At 46.3% G+C, this 23,262-nt stretch overlaps 1 protein-coding gene across 4 annotated transcripts in view; it reads left to right on the forward strand.

The window, feature by feature from the left end:
• Positions 1-23,262, forward strand: part of GPC3 (glypican 3) — a 267,941-nt gene that overhangs the window by 170,736 nt on the left and 73,943 nt on the right. For all 4 annotated transcript variants that reach the window (XR_010590450.1, XM_008179013.4, XM_042851179.2 and 1 more), the window contains exons 5-6: positions 4,579-4,704; positions 19,531-19,651. Coding sequence is in view for 3 of the 4 variants with exons in the window: in XM_008179013.4 (XP_008177235.2) it covers positions 4,579-4,704; positions 19,531-19,651 (247 nt within the window). In the remaining variant the exon portion in view is untranslated. The remainder of the gene's footprint in view (positions 1-4,578; positions 4,705-19,530; positions 19,652-23,262) is intronic.

Consider the following 23,262-nt stretch of genomic DNA (forward strand, 5'->3'; position numbering starts at 1 on the left):
TGAGACAGTCTCACAAGCAACCTAGGGAAATGAAGTCTAGATGAAATTATTATAAGGTCAGTGCACAACTGGTTGAAAACCGTACTCAAAGAATAATTATCAATGGTTCGCTGTCAATCCGGAAGGATGTAAGTAGTGGGGTCCTGCAGGGATCTCTCTTGGGTCCAGTACTATTCAATATTTTAATTAATGACTTGGATAATGGAGTGGAGAGTATGCTTATAACATTTCCAGATTACACCAAACTGGGAGGGATTGTAAACACTTTGGAGGACAGGATTAGAATTCAAAACAACCTTGACAAATTGGAGAATTGGTCTGAAATCAACAAGATGAAATTCAATAAAGACTAGTGCAATGTACATCACTTAGGAAGGAAAAATCAAACGAACAACTACAAAATGTGGAGTAACTGGCTGAGCAGTTACAGAAAAGAATTGGGGATTATAGCGGATTTCAAATTGAATATGAGACAACAATGTGAGGCAATGGTGAAGAAGGCTAATATCATTCTGGGGTGTATTAAAACGAGCATCATATATAAGACATGGAAGGTCATTGTCCCACCCTGCTCAGTACTGGGGACGCCTTGGCTGGAGTATTGTGTCCAGTTCTGGGTGCCATGATTTATGAAACATGTGAACAAATTAGTGAGAGTCATATAATTTAAGGCCAGAAAGAACCACCAGATGATCTCGTTAGACCTTCTGCATAACAGCCAGCATAGAACAAAGTATTCCCTCCCCCAGGACATATGACTATTATGTGCCAAAGAAGAGCAACAAATCTGATAAAAGTTTTAGCAAACCTGACCTGTGAGGCATGTTTAGTTTTGAGAAAAGAAAACCGAGAAGAAATGTGAGAAGTGTCGTCAAACATGCTAACGGCTGTTATAAAGAGGGTGGTGATCAATTGTTCTCCATATCCACTGAAGGTAGTATGAGAATTATGGGTTTAATCCAGGAGCGCTGGAAGCTCCCTAGAAGTGGGGGGGGGGGGCCACTGATGCCTAAACTATGTCCCCGCCCCCTATTCCACTCCTTCCCCTTGAGCCCCACCCCCCTCTCACTCTTCTCCACCCCATCCCTTGTTGCTCACCCTTAAGGCAGGTAAAATGTGATGGAGTCACATGGCCCCTCTGTTCCAGTGTCCCTTGCTTAATCTGCAGGAAGGGAGATATAGAATAGATATCAGGGGAAAGCTTTCTGGCTATAAGGGTATTTTGGTTCTGGAATAGGCTTCCAAGGGTGTCAAGGATGGTCTAGGTTTACTTGGTCCTGTCTCCGCACAAGAGGCTGGCCTAGATGAAATTTTGAGGTCCCTTCCAGGCTTACATTTCTATGGTTCTGTGAAACTGAATAGTGTGGGAAACAAGTAAAAAAAAAGGGGGAGATGGAAAAGGAGAAAAGAATGAGGGAAACCCAAGTAGGTAAGAAAATGCATCCCGCTGGAAGTGGTGCAAGTCTTTGGTCCGTCTCTGTCTCCAGAACGGTAAGTCTAGGTCTAGGGAAGTAACAGAGACTAAACCACCTGACCAGAGTTAGAAAAATTGGGGGGTGGGGAGGAGAAAGGAACGAAATGAAAACTGGGGAAAGTCGAGTAGAATCAATGGGGAAGCAGGGTTGGCATGGGGGTTAGATGCACTGTAGTGCCCTGCACCTTGCCATGGACCTTGGGCGAAGGTTTCCGAAGTAACTAGTGATTTATGTCCCTCAATTTTTTGGGTTCCCACCTTCAGGCACCTTAAATGGGTCTTGTATTCGGAGGGTGAGTGCTCCGCATCAGTCGTGCCATAGGGAGCTATGTAGGTGCAATGTAAGGTGGGGGCTGTCCTTCTCAAGGGGCAGCAATTCAGCACAGAAACGCCATGAGAAGAACCTTGACTTATTTTGGGCTCCCGGATGGCCCCATGAAGAAAATAAAGCCCCCCAAGAAATGCATCAAGAACAAATGGCGAACACAAAATACTCTCGTGCCTGCCGAAAGTGAAGACATAAATCATCCCATGTATTTTTGCAGGGAAAGATGCTCCGGCTGTGTTTTTAATGACATTAGCAAGGCTTTTCTCTTTAACTAAAGCTTGTTCATTGGTGGAGATGAGGAGATAAATAGCACTGACATCTTTCAATAGCCAGAAAAGCTGCATTACGTTACTCCTCATCAATACTGTAGGGGAAGAAAAGGAATCATCTTCCGCTCTATCTCTGTTAGCTATAGAGGCTATGTGCACAGGCTGTGTGAATCTGATTAGGAGTGAAAAGCTGTATGCCTTATTAAAAATAAAGAAATAAAAAATTAAGGCTCTCTTTGATGGCATCCAGACATTTTTCTCTTTGTTTTGTCTGCCCCCAGCTGGGTGGTTTGTAGCTCACAGCTAATCTCTGTAACAGCTTACTTCAGTCTGAAGTGGATTCACTGCTTTTCAAATAAGGAGTGGTACGTGCCAAAAGGCAGACGGTACCAGTCCAGGGACGATTGATGTTGCACGAGTGCCCGCAGGCTCCAGGCAGGTTCAGAGGCACTTGGTGCCGTACAGACACGCACAAGAAGATAATCCCTGCTCCCAGGTCGACGACATGCTTACAGATCAGGAGCCAGCCAAAATACAAGGGGGAGGAGAAGGGTCGGAGGAAGGGCACCATCTGGTCTGATGCACACGCCTTGTGGTTCAACAGTATTGATGTAAGGGATCGAGCAAATCTCAGCATCCCCCCTTCCTTATGGAGCTTAGATCTCCACCCCCTCACCCGGCCCTTTAAAAGAGCGCTCCTGCAACCCCAAACCCCATTGCTTTATAGGCTACGCCCTGGTTGTATTTCATGCATTTTGCCTTGATTTGTTTTAGTTATTTTCCATTTGTTTTCTTTCACCCCACCCCCCACCCCCCGAGTTAAACACACTCACTGCTCGGCCCTGTTCTCCTGCCACCCTGTGACGACCCCTCGGTCCCAGCCTTCAGTCCAGAGTCAAAGGTGCACTTTGTGGATGATGCCCTGGGGAGCAAGCGGGAGAGGGGGGAGGAGGGAGGTGACAGAGACAGTCACAAAGTACCCCAGAGCCTAGGGGAAGGTGTGCTGCTCTGGGAGCCAAGAGGCCTTGAGTCCAAGTAATATTCTCTAATAAATTTGTTAGTCTCTAAGGTGCCACAAGTACTCCTGTTCTTCTTTTTAAGTAATATTCTGGTGCCCTTCGTAGCTCAGCACAGAAGAGTTTTGCACGACAGCTGCTTGGTGTCCCTATTTTGTCCCCATAAAGCTGAGAGCAGCTGAACATCCTGTTTGGTCTCCCCTGGCTGCATGTCCAGCAGCAGCCAGAGTCTTCTGGGGTTCAGGCCCCTTCTCGAGGCGTGATGGTGCTGGGGCTTCTGCTCCACATTGCTCTGTTGTAGGCTAGCTGCCTGGATCAAGTGACCTGAGGGTCCTCTGTGCTAGGTACAGGGGCATGAACAGGGGCTCTGCCCAGTTCACGTCCACCCCACCTTCTGCATCTCTGGCAACAGCTGGTCTCCTTCTTCCCTCCTAGAGAAAAATGTATACGCTGCTGGCCTCTCCGATTGCAGGAAGTGGATGGGACTCGGACCTGTATCTGCAAATCTCTCACAGTCATACATGTGCAGAGGCCAACAGGCTTTTGCAAAAGCATGTAGTTGTATGTCTTTCTACCCTGTGTGCAGCAGCAGAGCGAGGCTGGCCAGCTGCCCTGAGTCTGGAGTCGTCTGTCTTGATGGACTTTTGGGCCTTTAATCTTGATGTTCTCCCGTAAAGCAGTTCATTTGGATTCTTAAATCTGCCTTTGCAATCTATAGGGCGAGAGCACGACTGGACTCATATAAAGCCCCAGAACTGAATACACCCCGCTTTGGGAAACGTTGTGTCCAGTACTGAATTTGGCTCTTTGTTACATATTACGTAGCATGCATTGTGCATGGACGGTAACTGCCTGTGTTATCAACTTGGCCACGTTTTACTACAGTAGTTAGTTACAAATTCGGGCCGTCACCTTGCCGACGCAAGCGCTTAACTTTACCCGGGTGAGTAGTCCCATTGACTTGTGAGGCTACTCGTGTGTAAAGTGAAGCACGTGTGTAAATGTAACCTACTGGTGAGTGTGTGTTACAGGTCCCAGCTACCGAGCCGTAGCTCTTCAGCTCAGACTGTCGCAGCTCATGCTTCTAGCTCTGGAGGTCTCTGACATAATCCTCAGTGTGTCCAGACACGGGGAAGACTCTCACCTAACTGTTTGCAGGATCAGGGCCGTCGAGCCCTCTGCTTCTTGCAGCCTTTGAAACCAGGGGGAATTTTGCCTGACTAAGGAATGCTTGGATCTGCCATTTGAGAGTAGCTGACATGACCTGACTAAATGACATAGAGGGTGTGATGCAGAGTGGCAGAAGTCTCCATAAACAAGGCTGATGCTTCACCCTTAACTTGTCATGGTGCCCCTTGCAGGTAGGAAATTATGCACGACTTCTGTACACATTGGTTGCTATAAGCAGCCGTGTGAGGCCTGCTAGTAAAACATGCTGAACTGACGATAATCTGTTCCTCTTTAACGTATACCTTTTTGCTTTCTTTTCAGGGAGCTCATTATGAAACTAAAATCTCACAGCAGTTTTTATAGCAGCTTGCCGGAGTACATCTGCAGCCACGGCTCTGCTGTTCAGAATGACACCCTTTGCTGGAATGGACAAGAAATTGTGGAGAGGTGAACAATTGTTTTTTTTCTTCTCAGTGCTCCTCATAAGCTGTTAAATGTGCATGTCAGTGTTTGTCGGGCTGGGGCCTACTGAATTCATCAATGTCTGAGGTTTCACAAATAGCTTCACTGACAATCTTCCTTATTTATACAAAACTTAAAAACGATCAGACCAGAAGCTGAGTCTGCTGCGTGATGTGTAGCAGAGCGATGGAGCAGAGAGGGGCCCAAAACTACCTCTGGGGAGGAGCAGAAGTTACTCTTCATGCTTTATTGAGCTGTGGAAGCCACTCTGTGTGTAACACATGCTGCTGTGACCCTGTGGAGAACAGGATGGGTGGGTGTTGACCAGTCAGGAACAAAGATGAGGAACACTCCCTTTGGAAAGGGCTTAATTCCGTGACAATTTAGGTATCAATGAGGTTGTAGTTACCCTTTTACCTTTGGTGTGGTTTCACGCAGATGGTTATCTGAGCTACTGAGTTTTGGTATCAAGTATCAGAGGGGTAGCCGTGTTAGTCTGGATCTGTAAAAAGCGACAAAGAGTCCTGTGGCACCTGATTAACAGACCTATTGGAGCATAAGCTTTCGTGGGTGAATACCCACTTCGTCAGACGCATGTGGTGGAAATTTCCAAGGGCAGGTATAAATGTCCAGGCAAGAATCAGTCTAGAGATAACGAGGTTAGTTCAATCAGAGAGGATGAGGCCTCTTCTAGCAGTTGAGGTGTGAACACCGAGGGAGGAGAAACTGCTTTTGTAGTTGGCTAGCCATTGACAGTCTTTGTTGGTAATACATCTTCTGGGTTTGTGCTGACTTTCTTTCAACTTGAACATCTGACCTTCATTCTAGAATGAACCATTAACATTAGGAAATAGACAAATACTAAGTAGGTTCCCTGTGGACATGGTAATATCTGAAAAACACTTAATTCTGTCCTCAGATGCACTTCAGTGTGTGTGGAATTCGGTCTTAAGCGCTGGGCCAAATTCATCCTTGGTGTCACTCTGGGATGTCAGCAGAGTATCAACCACGGTGGTTCTTCCCCATTCTGTTTTCTCCTGCTTTCATATGTAATATATTAAGTATATTCATTGCTTCCCTGGGTGTTGTGACAATTATCTGTGAGACTGATGGTGAATGATAAATGCAGGGTTAATATTACAAAGGAAAACGCTGCGTTAATGGAAAAACTTCTTCTTTTTTTCTTTTGCAAAACATTGGTCCCGAGAAATGTTCAAGAATGTATGAACTCAGCATAGTAATGCTTATTATAATTACACGTACTATCACCAGACTGCTCTTCTAATAACCCTACTTTGCAAAACGTCCTTTACTATTAAAGTCGTTTACATAAGGAAAATAATAGAAATAATATCCAGATGTGGCAAAAATAATGTAGAGTGTAAAGTATGGCTTCTTCTTGGTTGGTAACCTAAGGAAATAATTAACTTGTACTTGCAGTACTGACCCGAAACACTGAAGGGACCAGAAAATGACATCAAACTATTTTTTAAAAGATTACTCAAGCATAGCCGATTATGCATTTAATAATATGAAGTTACTTTGCCTCAGGAAAAACGTGCCCTCTCTCTGTACCTTCTTTTGGAAAAACTTTTGTCTCCATGCCTAATGAAAAGAACAATTCAAAGAGGATTTGAAAAAAATATTTCTCTGCTTCTTAATTAAAAAGCACATGAAATCATGCTATTAAACACTGAAGCCTGGAGAATGTGAAATGTTTAAGTACAATGAGGTCTTTGCAGATCAAGATTGAAATTCTACGATCTTGGTTCTACTGTCCTAACTCAGACCACACAGAGTCCCAGTGAAGCCAGTGGTGGAGGACTGTGCTGTCAGTGTGGGTCCTGGTTTCAGACTCAGATGATGACCCATGTGGGCAGGATCAATATGGCTCCGTACGATGGAATTTCTTTTTCAGCTTAAAATACCCAGACATGTACATTTAAAAAAAAACAAAACCCAATGTTAAAAGGTCACCCAAGTTGCAGAGTCACTCACTTAGAAATTAGGAAATACCTGAACGAAGGTTGCCTATGCAATCCTAATTTGGCCTCCTTGTGCGTATGCATCATGATGCCGTCTTCAAGTACAGGCTCACATAGTATTTGTTCTACAAGACACCTGCCTTAGTCAGGGCACAGGATGGACAATGAATGAGGGTTGCAAGAAGAAAAGGGATGCATTTTGTGGGTAAGGCGACAGCCCACCAAGAGAAGAGCTGGGTTCTAGTCCTGACTATTCCAGGCTCTGCCACAGATTTGTGATGTGATGTTGGGTACAGCTGTATCATATGGGTAAGGACAAAGGGGCCAAATTAAGGGTGAAAAGGCAACCTTAATTCTGACATTTACTTGAATGCTTAACTTTGGAACCTTTATGAAAATTCTATTATGGCAGTACCTAGGAACCCCAATCAAGGATCAGGGCTCCATTGTGTTAGGTGTTATATAGACAAAAAACAAAAAAGCCCATCTGTGCCCCAGAGAGCTTACAGTTTTGGTGTAGGACATGACGGGTGGCTGAAAAAGACAGACAGGGTGGGGAGGGGAGTTGGGAGGATGGAGATAACAATAACGTGAACAGAGTTTAGCAGAAAACCAGAAATTTCTCTTCCCACTTGCCTGGCCACTGAATTAATAATGAAATGAACAACTTTGCAGTGCCATGAGGAAAGCTATCTCCAGCACTGTTCTTCCTCAAGTGAACACGCTGCTATCTGTTGTCTTCTCCCTCCCACTCTATCTTGTCAAACACACATCACCTCCTCTGCCAGCTTATCTGAAATATTAACAACAACCCTCTTCAGAGCCCAAGTTTAAATTTTTCACTCTGAGCTATGTGACAGCGATGGCAGACGAGTGCGAAAAATCGGATCCCCTTGCAGAGATGTTAGTGGTGTCCTCTGGAGGACAGACCAACTGCTCTGTGTAGCAAAGCACTTGCTAACTAGTCATGAATTGGTGTGGATGGCGGCTTGCATAGGGGCTGCTTTGCATCTGTCCTGCTGGAGAGGCAGTACTGAGATGCAGAAAACCTCAGAAAGGACCAAGGTTTCATGGAACTCACATAGACGATCAGAAAATAGGTCAACAACGTTGTGTCTTAGATTTATTTACCTTCTTCCCGCCTCATGTTTTAAGCATATACAACCCTAACATGTCCTGGAATGACTGTCTGACTTCTCCGTGGGTTGGGAGTGTGAGCAGTACACAAAGGTGTTTCCCTTACTGGAATTAGAAATAGAAACTAATCTGAATAAAGTCAAACTGATAAAAATAAATGACTCTTCTCTCCTCATTCCCATTTACAGAATGAGTTTTAAATTGAAATAAGAATGATCTCATTGGTTAATTACTGTATCTGAGGTGTTCAAGGGTGACTAGTGATTTTTTTTTTTTTTTTTGCTGCCTCAATTTTGGGAGTACCCAAATTGGGATCCCTTAAAGGGGCCTGTTTTCAGAACACGAGTGCTCAGCCTGTCTGAAAATGAGGCCCCTTCAAGGTGTGTCTAGTTGGGCTAGTCACTAGTCACTTTAAACAATCTTGGACTTTATTTTCCCCAAGCGGGATGAAACCTAAAAAACATCAGTTGTACGCTCTAATTCTTCCGGCATAACTTCACCTGTCCATGTGCTAGGCTGATGCTCGCCTGTGATTTCCCCTAGACCTGGCTTTCAGCTTTTTACAAGAAATACTGTGTTTCATGAACCTTGGAGTCAGCTTCCGGATAGTAGTCATTTATCAGCTGGTAGCCATCCTATGCAGCTAACTACTGGGAGAGCTGAGAAAAGAAAGTCCTGACCTAGGGTGTCCATGTACTTAGAATGCAAAAATTCTGTCACCTCATTTTTATATTTCTCTCTGTTTTCCTGGCTTTTTGATGCTGCAACCCAGATGCAATGCTTGCCTGCTCACATACTCATGAGTGAAGTGTACAGCAGGCTGGACAAGAATAGACTTTCCTTCTTCCTTGTAGTTAACCTGCTCCATGTACCAGAGTTGGACTGGAGCCAGCAGAGACACATTCATAACTGCTACATTGCTAAGAGAGTCCTGATACTATGGAGAAAATTGTCTAGGTTCAGGTTTTCCGATTACTTAAGCCTTATCCACATTAGGGACGATTCATTACAAGTGTCCTACCCTTGCTAACTACGGCACCACCATGTTGCATGACGGACACTTGACAGAATTACCATACTTAGTGACGGCCATTGTCGGGGGGTTATGTCATTCAGTCATTCAATTTTTTGAAAAAATTACCATGGACCTCAAAATCTTTACCATGGACACGGTGCTGACCCCTGTTGCTAACACTGGTGCCTCTGTCTGGACCCGTTTTAAATTCCATGTCAGTTAAAGCTGCTCAAAGCTGTTCTAATCAATGTGGTATTTAAAAAGGTGGCCGTTCAAAGCCACCAAGGGGACTGAGCTATTACACAGCGTGCTGGGGAGCTGTGGGCAGGTGATTCAGTTCCTGCGGTGTGATAGCAGCACAGTTACGTGATAAGTTTCTTTATCACATCCATGTATTTGGTATGTGTGAGCACATTTGTCTGTGGTTATAGATAATTTCTGTAGGATTGGAGGCTGCTGTAGTAGCCACGTCTCTAATAGGGTATCTTAGCAGAAGGGGCCTCTAGGCGTTTGTCCAGTGTAACCCTCTGCATTGTGGCAGGATTTATTGATTATTCTTAACCCATTTGAACGTGGGAGTATCTAGTCCAGCAATGAACAGCAAGTCCACACCCTCCCTTGTGAGCTTGGTCAAGTGCCTCGGTCCTGAGGATAACATTTATCCTACAATCTAACCTAAACTGGCCCTTCGGCTCCTTAAACCTCTTCACTTCTTGTCCTCTTGGTTAGTACTGGCTCTGTCCTATTTATAATATTGCTTTATGTATTTGCAGACCACTGTCATGTCCCTCCTTTTCACAGGCTAGAAATGCCCGGTGCGTTTAGCCTTCCCAATGGCTCTCATTTCCCAAATCATTTATCACATTTTTCATTTCTCTCCTCTTAACTTCCTCCAGTTTGACTGAACATGACACTCCCATGTTGGCTTAATTATGGCTTAGCAGGGTGGACTGTTTGTCTTGCTTTTCCCTCTGGTGTTCCTGTTAGTGCAATGTGACGTCGCCTTTGTGCTTTTCACAAGTACATCAGGGCCGCCCAGGGGGGAGGGCAAGTGGTGCAATTTGCCCCAGGCCCCGCAGGGGCCCCGCAAGCCCTGGCCTGGCAGCGGTCTGGGTCTTCGGCAGCATTTCGGCGGCAGGGGGCCCTTCAGTCGCTCTGGGTCTTCGGCGGCATTTCGGCAGCGGGTCCTTCAGTGCTGCCGAAGACGCGGAGTGACTGAAGGGCCCCCCTGCTGCCGAAATGCTGCCGAAGACCCGGACCGCAGCCGGGTGAGTACAAGCGCCGCAGCTCCCCCGCTTTGCCCCAGACCCCCTGAATCCTCTGGGCAACCCTGAACGTAGATCCTTGGGAGTGGCACAGAGGGATGATTGCAGGACGGGGAGCCAGGAATCCCTGAGTTCTAACCCCAGCTCGCATACTAGCTCGTACTGGGTATTTGCCTGAATTTCCCCATATGTAAAATGAGATAATAAATACAATGGGTGAAAATCTCATCTGCTATAAGGCAGACCACTACTGAAGTCAAAGGAGCTGTGGAAGCAGAGAAAGAACTGACAGGAAAGGGATGCAATGCATGACAGTTCTTTCTCTGCTTCCACAGAGCTATGCTTATTTACATCGGTCGAGGATCTGACCCAACATTTATCTACTCACAGGAATGCTTTTAGGATTAATAAATTGCTGGGTAGATGACAAGCACTGTCGATTATAAAAATTTAGTGTGCCTATTGACTGACTCATCCCACTTTGCATATTGGATTATTCTTTCCATTGTGACCCACTTTGTATTTCCCTTTATTGAATCTGATTTTATAGACTTCAGTCTAGTTTTCTTATTTATCAAGATCGTACTGTCCAGATCCGAAAAGAATTTGTTCTCCTTCCTAACTTGGTATCATGTGAATTTGATTAGTGGGTTGTCATCCTGATGGCCTCTTTCTTTGTCTTATTTTTGTAACATCAGCTGGTGCAGCGCTATCAGGAAGTACATGCATGTTGCAAAGATGTGCAGTCTTCGAAAGAAGTTGATTTTTCTAATCAGATTCCCTGGGCATGAGTTTCTAATCAGATTCCCTGGGCATGAGTGTCTTGCAGTTGCTACACAGTAGAAGAAAATATGCTGGAAGTATTAAGAAAAAAGAAATGCGTAACAAAACACTCCTTTAAGGTATATTAAAATGTGTTAGACGCTGACGGGAAGCACAACATTCGCAGAAAAGGCCCATTCACTGCGCACTTGCCAGCCTGTGAGAAGTGTTGCTGTGTTTTATAGAATAACTTTCTAATTTAAGGTTTTTATACAGAGTGTCAGGATTTCACAGCATTTAATTTTTAAAGCCTATTAAAAGTTCAGATTCTTAAAGTTTAATAATCTGCTTATACTGGTATATTCCTTTAAAGCTCCTCTGAATAGCACGTCAGACACATTTATCCTTTGCAAAACTTTTAAGCAAATTATGCAAGTATTATCATTTCAAAGCTGTACAAGACAAATTCTACATTAACCTAAGTTATCTGTGCGTCTCTTAATCCTCACTCCTTTTAAACTGTATCCAAATTAACATAGTCTTAGCACCCCGCGAAACTATCCTGATTTCACTTCCTGCAGGGAAAAGTTTCAGATTTCCTTTTTATTGCCAATATATTCAGGGTTTTTTAATTGTACAAATAATAAACAATCAAAGCACAGCAGGATGCCAGAGAGAAATGTGTGTATTGTAACAAGGATGATTCCATGCCAATAATCAACCTTCAACTCCTGAAGAGGACGGTTATTTCTGGCGATGTTACAGAATATCAGGCACAGAGGAGTCCCATAATGGAAGGGGATTTTATAACTTTTTAGATACATAAAATAAAGTTTCCTAGCATATGTAAGCTTTAATTAGGCAAATGTAGTGGGTTGTTCAGTGGTTGTTCCCAGAGTATCTTAAGAATGGAGATCATGGGTCTCTCTCTAGATATATTAAACATACCTGTTGATCCAACGGCCGACCAACACTTCCATCATTAGTATGTCTCTAACGTTGTTGAACTAAAGTTAAATGAAGCGATAAAGAGTTTGTACCATTCCCAGTGTCACCAACTCTCATGATTTTATTGTGACTCTTGCCATATTTGGTGGGGGTGTTTTGTTTAAAGTCCCTGCTCCTGGAGTCAGGCTGTTACCTGAGATTCTCAGCTCTTATTTAAAACACTGTAAGGAATGCTTACCAGCCAGATGTGATTGAATGGCAGTGCCTGGTGGGGGCAACGCACACCCCCTTGGTTGCCCTGTTGCGACAGTCAGTCAATGGGGCTATACGTCTGAGAGGAGGGCTTTCGTTCGGTGGCCCGGGTCCCTGCAAGAAGCTCTTGGTGTGGCTGATTGGGATTCAGGCCAGTTAATGTTACCAAGCAAAATAGAAAAGACCCTCCCTTCCAGTTTGGCTCGAGGTCTGGCAATACTGTATCCCCCAGGAGAAGGTGAACACTTCAAAGATGCCAGGCCAGGCCCCCAGCTGGTATAAATCGACAGAGCTCCATTGGCTAGAAGAGGTCCTGCAACGCAGAGCACCTTTTGATATTGCAGAATTGGTGGCTGTTGATGTCTCAGGATCCATTCCTATGGGTCCTGTGGGGAGGGGTAGCTCAGTGGTTTGAGCATTGGCCTGCTAAACCCAGGGTTGTGAGTTCAATCCTTGAGGGGGCCACTTGGGGATCTGGGGCAAAATCAGTACTTGGTCCTGCTAGTGAAGGCAGGGGCTGGACTCAATGACCTTTCAAGGTCCCTTCCAGTTCTAGGAGATGGGATATCTCCATTAATTATTTTTTTTTAAAAGGCTTGCCTACACATGGAGCAGTCGGATTCTATTCCATTTGGTGTCCCCCCGCACTACCAAGAAACTAAGGTTCAATGAGGAGCATCAAAGTGAAGAAATCAAATATACCAGACAGGACATTCTGCTCCCTTCTAGCCGGCTTAAAATGTGCAGCTGCATTAGAATAACTACTTTGTAGCCAGGAGGCAGGCATAAATTAATTGGTGTTTGAATGAAACGGTTACTTTCCTCTTTCATATATAATACTTTACATTTGACTTGCAGGATTATTTTCTGTAAATCATACATTGCACTTCAGTAATTTATCTCCACACTTAGTACCGCCGAGCTGGCTCCAGCTGTCTCTCTGCATTTCAATGCTAAAGCAGATTCTGTGCGGAAGAAAAACACGCCACTACATTTATTGTCATACATTTAAAAAACATTTTGTTGTCTGGACTCCCGTGCTCTGAAACAAAAACCTGGGGGTAAAACTTGCTGGGAACCCCATTGGTTCAAGCTAATGAAGCTGGAGTGGGAAAGCATTTGCAAAGGTGAGAGTTTTGGATGCGGGGGTTGGGGCGAACCCCTTATTTGGGTTTAACACCAAATATTTATGACTTACAAATGAAAGATTGATATGTAACCCTTGCAAGGCATTAGCTTGGTAACGTTTTCATCATATGATTATCTTTAATTATCTTTAGTGACAGCCATGTCTCAGCACACTTTACAACAACGGGACATTTCTCCTTTTGAGATTATCTTGTCACAAACTGTAGCTCCTACCCAGGAACTATGGAAGGGAAGCCCGGGTTACTTTGCTGAATGACATCCTACTACAGGGTACCGCATCAAAAAGGGAGGGATCTTTGGGTTTGTGCTGCCTATGAAGTGGAAGCCGGGCACATGCTCCTGTTGTAGCATCGGTGTCTCAAAAGGCAGGACCCCAGTCGGAGCTCAGAGGACTTGAATAATTTACGCCAGATAGCAGTATATTCGTCTGTGCCGACAGCGTCCTTAGAGCACGGGATCTGTATCAGGGCTCGTTAGTGCTCATGTATGGAACAGACGCAGCTGCAGAACAGCTCAGATTCAGTGGAGAGTTAAGTTGGAAACGTTCTGCATCCGTCACTAGGTGCCTTTCTGCATCTGTCTTGCCTTCATCCCTTGGTCAGTTTGGCCCGGAGACTTCCCGTTGCTCTCACTCAAGGCAATGCAGGAACCACCTGGCCCTCTTTGGCCCTAATTCAGCAAGGCAGCTAAGCACATGCCAAATGCTGCCCCTGCTCCGCAAAACACTTTATTCTTAGACAATAAATTTGCTGTAAATCTATCAGGTGAGGTCATGCAGTCCCTGCTTGTGCAGTACCATGGCCACTGTCACGCTAATTAACACTCAGTACACTCACTCGCTGAGTTGAATGGAAAGACAAAAAAGGAAGTTACTGGCAGGATTCTCTGAAGTCACAGAGCCCTGGGAAAAAGGAGGGTGTTTTTGCTGTTGGTTTGCCTATACTTTTATTTTCAGTGAGTATGGTTGCAGGGCTGGCTTTAGGACCCAGTAAGCCCTCTAGCCGTTGATGGCTGTCAAGTGGGCGGCACCTTGGGAGACCAGGCTGCAGGGATGATGCCCGCAGCCCTTTCCAGGCAAACTGGGATTTCAGGACTGTTTTTCCTCCTTCCCTTACTGAAGCGAAGTTTCAAACTCTTTCGGCTCACACACCATCTTTGGGTGTGCTCAAAAAAGATGCTCAGGCTCACTTCATACAGTCCTGCCACTCCTTAGGGGCAGCCAGGCTTCCGGAAAGCCATTACCCCTCTGCTGTGACACTGATGGGTCTCTGCCATTGACCTTCCCTCCAGCTGAACTGCGAGAATGAAGGCCGCGGCTCCGCTAAACATCATGGGTATGATTTTCAAAAGCACCGAGTGACTTAGACAAGTGTCATTTTCAAAAGTGACATAGGAGTGTGTCACATAACCACTGTTTGTGCCTTTGAAAATCTCTCCCTGAGGATCACTGAAAGTCAGTGGGACTCAAGCTCCTAAGTCACATTGGCACTTTTGGAAATTTTACCCGAGGTGCTTAAAGTTAAGCATGCGTTTAAGTGCTTTGCTGAATAGGGATGGAGTGAAACATGCTTAGATGCTCTTACAGCATCTGCGTCACTGTCTGCCTGGGGGACCTGACTCCATCCCTAGGCCAAGGAAATGCATTTGGGATGTCTGTTTTCTTTGTGTTAATGATCCTTTCAGCTTCAGAATAGCAGGAGATGCACTTTGAGCCTCACAGCTCTGATTGTCAGAGCCCATAATTCCCGTCCGCTCCAAAGGGAGTGGCAGAGATTGGGCTCCCTGAAAATTAGGCCTTGCATCCGGTGGGATACGTGGGCTTTATAAACTATTCCTAGATTCAGAGGTTGAGGTCAGAAGGGACCATTCGATCATCTTCTCTGACCTCCTGTCTCCCACACGCCTCTGTATTGAGCCCAATAACTGTGAGTGAGGAGGTGACTCAGCCTCTGTCCTCGTGCCTTTCCTCCTTTGCTTTCCTGTCGCCCCTTCCTTTTGCATAAAAGCCGGGAGTTTGTCCCCTGTCAAGGTGTGTTCCCTTTTCCCATGGGTGGAGGCCAGGCTGAAGTCTCGTGAGCTGGAGTGTAATAGCAGGGCAGGTCTGGTTGAAAGCCTTGTGCATTTGGGTACAGCCCAGTTTGCAGGACAGTTCTAGGAAGAACCCCCCCCCCAGGGGAACCTCCTGGAGTTTCCCCCCAACATTCAGGTCCTCTCTTGTGGGTTTTCCTGTGTGGGAGAGTAGCTTGGCCATTAGGGTTTGTCTACATTGTATCGTAAACCTGGGTCTGTGGGACCTCAGCTTGTGGACTCTGTGTTCCCAAGCCCACACTTGAGCATCCTCACTGCATTGCAAAACTCAGGTTTTACAATTGCGGGACCCACAACTGTGCTAGGGTCCATTCTGTGGGACGCAGACCGTCTGACTCGGGTCTGCAGCTTGAGCGGTGTCCACACTGCAAAATATAGGGCTTGGATCCGAGCCCCAGTGTGACTCGGGCTATGACCCCCATCCCCTTTAGCAGGGTCCTAGGACCCAGATCCTGAGTGCTCACTGACCCAAGTCAGACTGATTTGTGTGTGGATGGAAGAGGGGCTTGGGCTCACTCCTTAGTGTGCAATGAAGACATATTCTGTGTCTCATTGGTAGTCTGTGACTCCAGCCCTGTCTCTGATGGAGTTAACCAGGGCCACTCACTATGCCTTCCATAGTCTCCACATTCCCTGAACATTCGCCACTGGACATTATGTCCCCTGGCCCTACCACATCTACTGTGCTCCGTCATCTATGATGTACTAGAGGGCAGAGATTCTGATCTTCCAGTCCTTGGCCAGACAAAACTCCCATTGACTTCAGCGTGAGTTTTGCCTGCTCAGGGATTACAGGATCTGTTTATTTGCATTTGTATAACACTATTCCAGAAGAAATGTGTTCCTTTGATTTAGGTATGCGCCAAACAGGGGCTCAGTTCTGCTCTTGTTGAAGTCTACGGAACCCAGGAGTTAAATCTCACTGAAACTCCACAACACGTTTCAGCAACGTACTTTGATGTTCTGTCTCTGCATTTTAAAATTACCTTCCCATAATGACAGTAAAGGTGGCAATTTCTTAGGCATCTAAAAAGTCCGGCCTTTACATGTTCATGTTGCTAATGTAGTTGATAGTTTTATAGACGTGTTGGCTTGGTTTAGTCATGTTCTGCGACTGTGTGAAAAAATAACAGTTCTAGCACCTTAGTCCTGCAGATATTTATGCATGCGTGTAAAGTTAGGCACAGATCTTGCAGGAACAAGTGTTTATGAGTGTGATAATTAAACAGTTTTCTGCATGTAGTAATGCGTCTTTCCACAAGATGGTGCTCTGAGCATATTGATTCTGATGCAGTGTGTGTTTGTTGAAAGCCAGCTAATTACTGAGAAACATTTGTTATTTCAACCTCAGTGGAATTCATGAGCTCAGTCCAACAAAGCGTTTCAGCACACGCTTAACTTTCAGCAGGCCAGTAGCCCCCGATTGCGGGCTTAAGTGCTGTGCTGCACTGCAGCGGTGCATTATTCTGTGTGAGTATCTGTATTTGGTCCTTTCCACCAAAGCCCATGGTGATTATCCTGCTACAAGGCTTTTCAAAATATAAATGGAGGTTTGTGCGTTTAACGTTAAACATTGAATCCCACATGAATCATGCGCAAATTTATTTTTTTTAATAAAAGTCGTTCAGGAAAGACACACAATGTTTTAAGAACAGGAGTACTTGTGGCACCTTAGAGACTAACAAATTTATTAGAGCATAAGCTTTCGTGGACTACAGCCCACTTCTTCGGATGCATATAAGTGGGCTGTAGTCCACGAAAGCTTATGTTCTAATAAATTTGTTAGTCTCTAAGGTGCCACAAGTACTCCTGTTCTTTCTGCGGATACAGACTAACACGGCTGCTACTCTGAAACGATGTTTTAATTGTACTTTGGGTAACGCCCCGGTACATATGTGGCAATTCGGAGTGCTACAAGATAGATTACATGTATAGGCAGGGGGGCCTTGAGGGGAAGGCATTAGCTTGGAACTCAGGAGATCTGCTCTGGCTCTTCACAGACGCCTTTGGCCAAGTTACATAGGGCCTGATTGAAGGCCACTAAACAACGTGCGTCACTGTTAGCGCGAGCTTCAAGTCAAGCGGCGATTAAGTGATTTCCAGAATGGTGATCGATTTTAAAATCGGGTGGAAGTATGTTCTTGAATTGTGACCTTGCTCTCTCTGCCTCAGTTCCCCATCTGTAAAATGGAAACAGTTGTCTTGTTTGCCTTGCCTTTTTCTGCCTTGTCTGTTTAGGCTCTGAGCTGTTCGGCGTGACAGCGCTTCAGGGTACGTCGACACTGCAGCTGGGAGTGAGCCTCCCGGCCCGGGTATCCAGACACACACTGCTCTGCTCAGGCGAATGTACTTAGAAATAGCAGTGTGGCTGTGTTGGCCTGGGCTAGCCACCTGAGGGGCTGGGTGGGCTGCAGCCAGCCTGTGCCGCAACCGCCGCGCTTCTGTTTTTAGCTTGAGCAGAGCTAGAGCGTGCCTGTCTGCCCGGGCGGGAAGAAACGCTGGCCGCTGCGGTGTAGACATCCGCTGACTGACTCTTGCCATGTCTCTGCACAGCCCTGATCTCAGCTGGGGACTCTCACGGAACACTACTGTGTGGCGGGTCTCATGTAAACCAAACGAAGGCAGTGCTGAACAGCACTTGCCCCGAAACCTGGCCCCGGTGGTATTTGAAAAGCTGCTAACATTTCAGGCTTTGGGGCCAGTTTCCTAGTGCACTGGTGTGTAAATCTACAGGAATGCCAGCAGCCCTGGGGGGACTGAGCACAGACTGAATGTCATGCTGTTAACTTGGCCAAACCCAAATTCTGGGTCCCTTTTCTGAAGCCTTCTCCCCTTCTCCTCCTGTCACCGCTGAACATCCCACACGCTCCCTGTCGCGAAGGCCTGTGACCTGGTGTCATCTTGGACGCCGTTCCCCTCACATCTGGCTGGTGTCCAAACCTTGCTGCTGCTTCCTCCGTGCTATTCCCAACCCCCTGACCTTTCCTCTCCATCCACACAGCTGAACTTCCCAGGCCTTCCCCGCCTCCCATCCTGACTGCCGCAGTGTCCTTCTCCCTGGGCTCCCGACACCCACGTCGCCCTCTGCCATCTGCACAGCATGCAGCTGCTCCGACCATCGCCCCTGCTGCCAGCCTTGCTATGAATTCTCCGCTGGCCTGGCTCCCCCTCTCCACTGAGCTTCTTGCGATTGCCTTCCAGGTCCTACCTAACGCCGCCCCTCTCTGCCCTGGTCTGGCCTTGCATCCCCTTCCCACCCAATGTTTGCTTCTCCTGCAGCTGTCTCCTGGCTTTCTTACACCCTGGCCCCACCTAGCCTACTTTACATCCCCTCTGAAGTCTCACTTCCACTGCAAAGTCTACGAGACATGCGGACTCATCCCTTCGCTCCTGGGAACCCTTTAGCCAGGGAACCATTGCAGTGGAGCAGGGGTCCCCAACGTGGTGCCCGTGGGCGCCATAGCACCGGCCGGGGCATCTAAGTGTGCCCGCGTACTGGCCGGCGGACGAGCATCTGCCGAAATGCCGCCGAGAAGCAGCGTCATCCAGATGCGTCGCCGCTGAAACGCCACCGATTTTCAGCGGCATTTTGGCAGCGACGCCTCTGGATGACACGGTTTGTTGGCGGCATTTCGGCGGCGACGCCTATTGACATTGCTGCTTGTCGGTGGCATTTCGGCGGATGCTCGTCCGCCGCCACGGTCCTCCGTGGCTCGTCGTCTGACGCCTGCCAGACGAAAAAGGTTGGGGACCACTGCTGTGGAGGGACGGGGCTGGGTCACTGGGGTGGACTCTGGGAGCAGATGGGCCACAAGGCAGTTGAATTGTAGAGTGGGAATATTTTTCACATTTTACTTAAATCAGCACCACAACAGACTTGGACCTACATCAAACATCTGGCAATCGTCACCCAGCTCGCCTGCCTTGTGTGTCATATCCCTTCCCCCACCTTGGGCTGTCTGTCCTCTTAGACTGCATCAGGACTGGAAGCTCTTCAGGGCAGGGCCCGGCTTTTTGTTCTGTGTTTGCCAGACTGGGGTCCTAGGTGCTGTGCTTAGAGAAATAATAACGTCCCGTGCTTCTCAGGGGAGGGACCGAGCCTTCCTCTGTGACGGGAAGGCAGCTAGCATGCCGTGGCCTAAGCAATAAATAATTGTGATTGTGAGTCCAGTCCATGGCCCCATGTTGTCTTCTGTGTTCACTCGCGCAGGTACAGTCACCAGGCGGCGAGGAGCGGGGGGAAAGCTCAAGCAGGCACCCACGAGATGAAAACGAAGGGTCCCGAGCCAGTGATCAGCCAGCTCATCGACAAACTGAAACACATCAACCAGGTGAGTGCGAGGGCGGGGAGTGGGGATGCACCGATAGAAGCAATATGGCTGTCTTCCCCCTTGCTCTGCCTTGAGTTAGTGGGATGAGGAACATGCGGCCTGAGTACCACCACCACAAGTCCCTGGCCCAACAGCTCAGGGTTAGGTCTTAGGCTGGCTTCCCTGGGTTCTCTTTCCTGGTGTTGTGGTTTCTCTGCTTCCTGCCTTGCCCCAGACCAGCAGAGCTCCATGGACTCTGCTCTCGTTCCTGTGACACTAGTGTGGAGCAACGTGTGGTTGCTTTTAAATGCAGCCCTTGGGGGCTTAAGCCTTTGCCGTTTCTGGGCACAGACTGTTTTTGGGCCTTGTGGGTTCAACTATCCAAGTAATAATAATGTGCCCTGTAATATGGCTGTTTCCCAAATTAGCCTGAGAGCAGAGTCTACGTAGGGAGAGCTTTCTTATGAGCTTTCTTCATAAGCTTTCGAACACAAACAGGCTTAAAAAAAGCTCAGTGAGGCTAAAACAAAAGCACACTTTCAAGGCTGGCCTGCAGGTAGGTTTTGCTCTTTCGGAAGTTCCTAGCTGAGTTGGTTTGCTGATGACCTCTTCTTTTCTGCTCCAGTGAACATCAGGGAACTGTATTCCTAGCATTCCCTGGCTTGAGTCTTTACGTCCCCAAGACACACCTCTGTTACCTCCTATGTGGGTCCAGTAGCAGGCAGTTTTGCATAGGAATTAACTCTTTCTGTGCTCATGTGAAGGTGAGCCATATACAGGGCCGGCTCCAGGCACCAGCCCACCAAGCTTGTGCTTGGGGCGGCACCTGGAGGGGGGCGGCACGGCACTCCGGCTCTGGCCGCCGGGGAGAGTGGAGCCCCGGCCGGGCTCTCCGCTCTCCTCCTGGGGCTCCGGCGCTCTGGGGGTGGGGGTGGGGGGGTGGGAGGCTTTTTTGCTTGGGGCGGCAAAAAAGCCAGAGCCGGCCCTGGCCATCTACACCCTGACACAGAGTAGCAGAACTACTGTTGGGGCACAGATCCAGTTTTCCTTTACATTCATGCATGCCAGCTTGCAGTCCTTTACAATACAGGGTAACAGGTCTTGCTTATTAAAAGGAGAAAAAGGCCTAATCAGGTCCCTATTAAACTTGGAAGAAGGCAGGTTTCAGCCTGCTGCTGGTGGTGGTATTTCGCTATTCACTGTGAGAAAGACACACTGAACCAAACATGCTTATTAGCGTACTTGAAACGGCGGATATAAAATGGTTGGGAAATGCTGGCTGCCAGATTGGGTCAAGTCAGGTCTTTTGCTGATCAGTTCAAGTTGCGGGGAAGCTAAGATTCATGCACTAGGAGACCCAGGGTAAATTAGTCAGTTGAACTGAACTGTGTAGTGGTAAAGCTACAATATATATAGTTTAAAAAACCAAACCAAAATAAAATAACCCCCACATTTTTCAGTTTTGAAACTGAAAAAAAGAAATTGAGAAAAAGGAGGTGTGGAAAGACCAGCGGTGAGTTGGTCACAGGACAGCCACTTACCAATGCTAATACCAGACCAGTAGATGGCAACCAAAGTCTGCCACTTTACCACTATCCAGTTCAGTTCAACTGTGGTTTTTTTACTACATGTAAATATATAGAATGTGACATTTTGAAAAATCAAAGGCCTTTGTGAAAACGTTTAGTTTTGGGGAAAGGCCATTTGTCAGAGTTCAGAAGAAAACATTTTGAAAGCAAAAGATAATACCTGAGAACTCGTTATGAACCAGCTATTCATGCCAAATGCATTAAGCCAAGGTAAATGGCTCGGATCCTGGTAAAAGGAAATTGGAGCTTTCTTAGACTTGAGATTTTGGGGGATTGAATCTCACCATTGTGCTTAGTTCCTTGGCTCAGGAAAGTTTCTCTATCTCGTTCACATCTGCACCGACAATGGGCTCCCAAAGAGGAGGAGATGTGAAAAGCAGCAATTCTGGTTGGAAGAAGAACAGTAGTACTTGTGGCACCTTAGAGACTAACAAATTTATTTGAGCATAAGCTTTCGTGGGCTACAGTCATGTTGTAGAATGCAGTGTGGACTCCCAAACTGGAAGAGAGACGAAAAGTAGCTCATCTGCTCTACTCAAATGGAAAGCGTCTTTTAAAGGAGGTTTCTGCAGGCTTTCGGTGTCTGTTGGAGAAGAGGGGCAATGAAAACTGCTTTTCAGCTCTCGGCTCTTCGTGCTCAGGTTTCTGAAATGCATTCTCTGTAGGGATCCAGTAGATAGCAACAATGTCTTTCAAATGGCTCCCAGTCCATTGTTTTGATCAGAGGAGATGCAGCTCTGATCCCAGAGACATATGTGCACTCCGTTTCCAGTTAGTTGAGTTCCAAAACATTTTCTTTAACTCTTGGTTGTTGCTAACAGACGTAATTTATGTTTTATGATGTTTTAGCCTTTATTTATTATAGGCTGTTCATGCTATAAGAATGACTGACTACTTTTCCAAAAGCAGGACAAAGCTTCAGAATTCTCTGGAGCTTGTTCAGGTTTGGTGAATAAATTGTATAGTTTTTCACTCATTAACCAATCAGTCTTCATCTGAATCTAAATAAATGCCTTCATAGCCTATAACGCACCTCTCCCCTACCCCCAAGTTGCATTCTGTGTTGTAGAACTTGCATGCTTTTCAAGCAATCATGTGAACCTCATTCGTACACTAGAATGGAATATCCAGAGGTTGGAAGGAAAGCAGCAAGTTAAAACTATGCAAAAGGGGAAATAAAAAGGTCTGTCTGAATTTATTAGGTTTGGTTTAATGGTCTTTAAAAAATAAAACACAGCAGCAGCTTGAGCAAGTTTAACGTCTCAGGTCAGATCTTTTTGGAGTGAGTGACATTTTCTGCAGCATGATTCCATGATTGACACGCCAAGCTGTTTTGTGTTTCTTTTTAATGTGTGATTTGTGGGTGGCTCTGTTTATTGCGGGTTGGTGGGTGAGCTGGTTTCTTATCATCATCATGTTGGTACTGGGATTTTTTAGATTCCTTTGCCTTTAGACCAAGTTGTGATTTGAGTTGCTTTCATTCTGTGCCCAGAAGCATGGATGGCTCATACATAAACATTAGCGTTATCACATTTGGGAAGTCAGGGATCTCTTTCATGGAAGTGAGTTTTAATTGATCCCTATATTTATTTCTCAGAGCACCCCTGTGAGGTGGGGCACTGTTGCTGTTCCTATTTTGCAGTTGGGGAACAGAGGCATAGAGAAACTAGCGACCCTCAGGGAATCTCTGGCAGAGTAGGAACTTGAATGCAGGCATCCCAAGTCCTAGGCTAGCGTCTTAACCACTGGACCAGTCATAAGCTTATCTACCTCCTGGTGGGACTATCTCCAGGAAGAGGAGCATTATTTTGAACCAATACTTGGTAAGAATTGGAATAAAACCCCCAAAAGGAAAATAAGCGGGCAAGATATGTCATTAGAAAATTGAGAGGCCTGGAAACATATTTTAAATTTCCAGACACTGGAGTGCAGGACTCATTTAAAATATTTCAACTATATTGTAGCTTGACAGATCTTTGGTTTGCACATCAAACGATCTGTAATTTATTACACTGTGTAGGGACTGTGTTTTTATCATATTGC

This window comes from Chrysemys picta, chromosome 9, assembly GCF_011386835.1.
Source record: "Chrysemys picta bellii isolate R12L10 chromosome 9, ASM1138683v2, whole genome shotgun sequence".
Lineage (NCBI taxonomy): Eukaryota > Metazoa > Chordata > Testudines > Emydidae > Chrysemys > Chrysemys picta.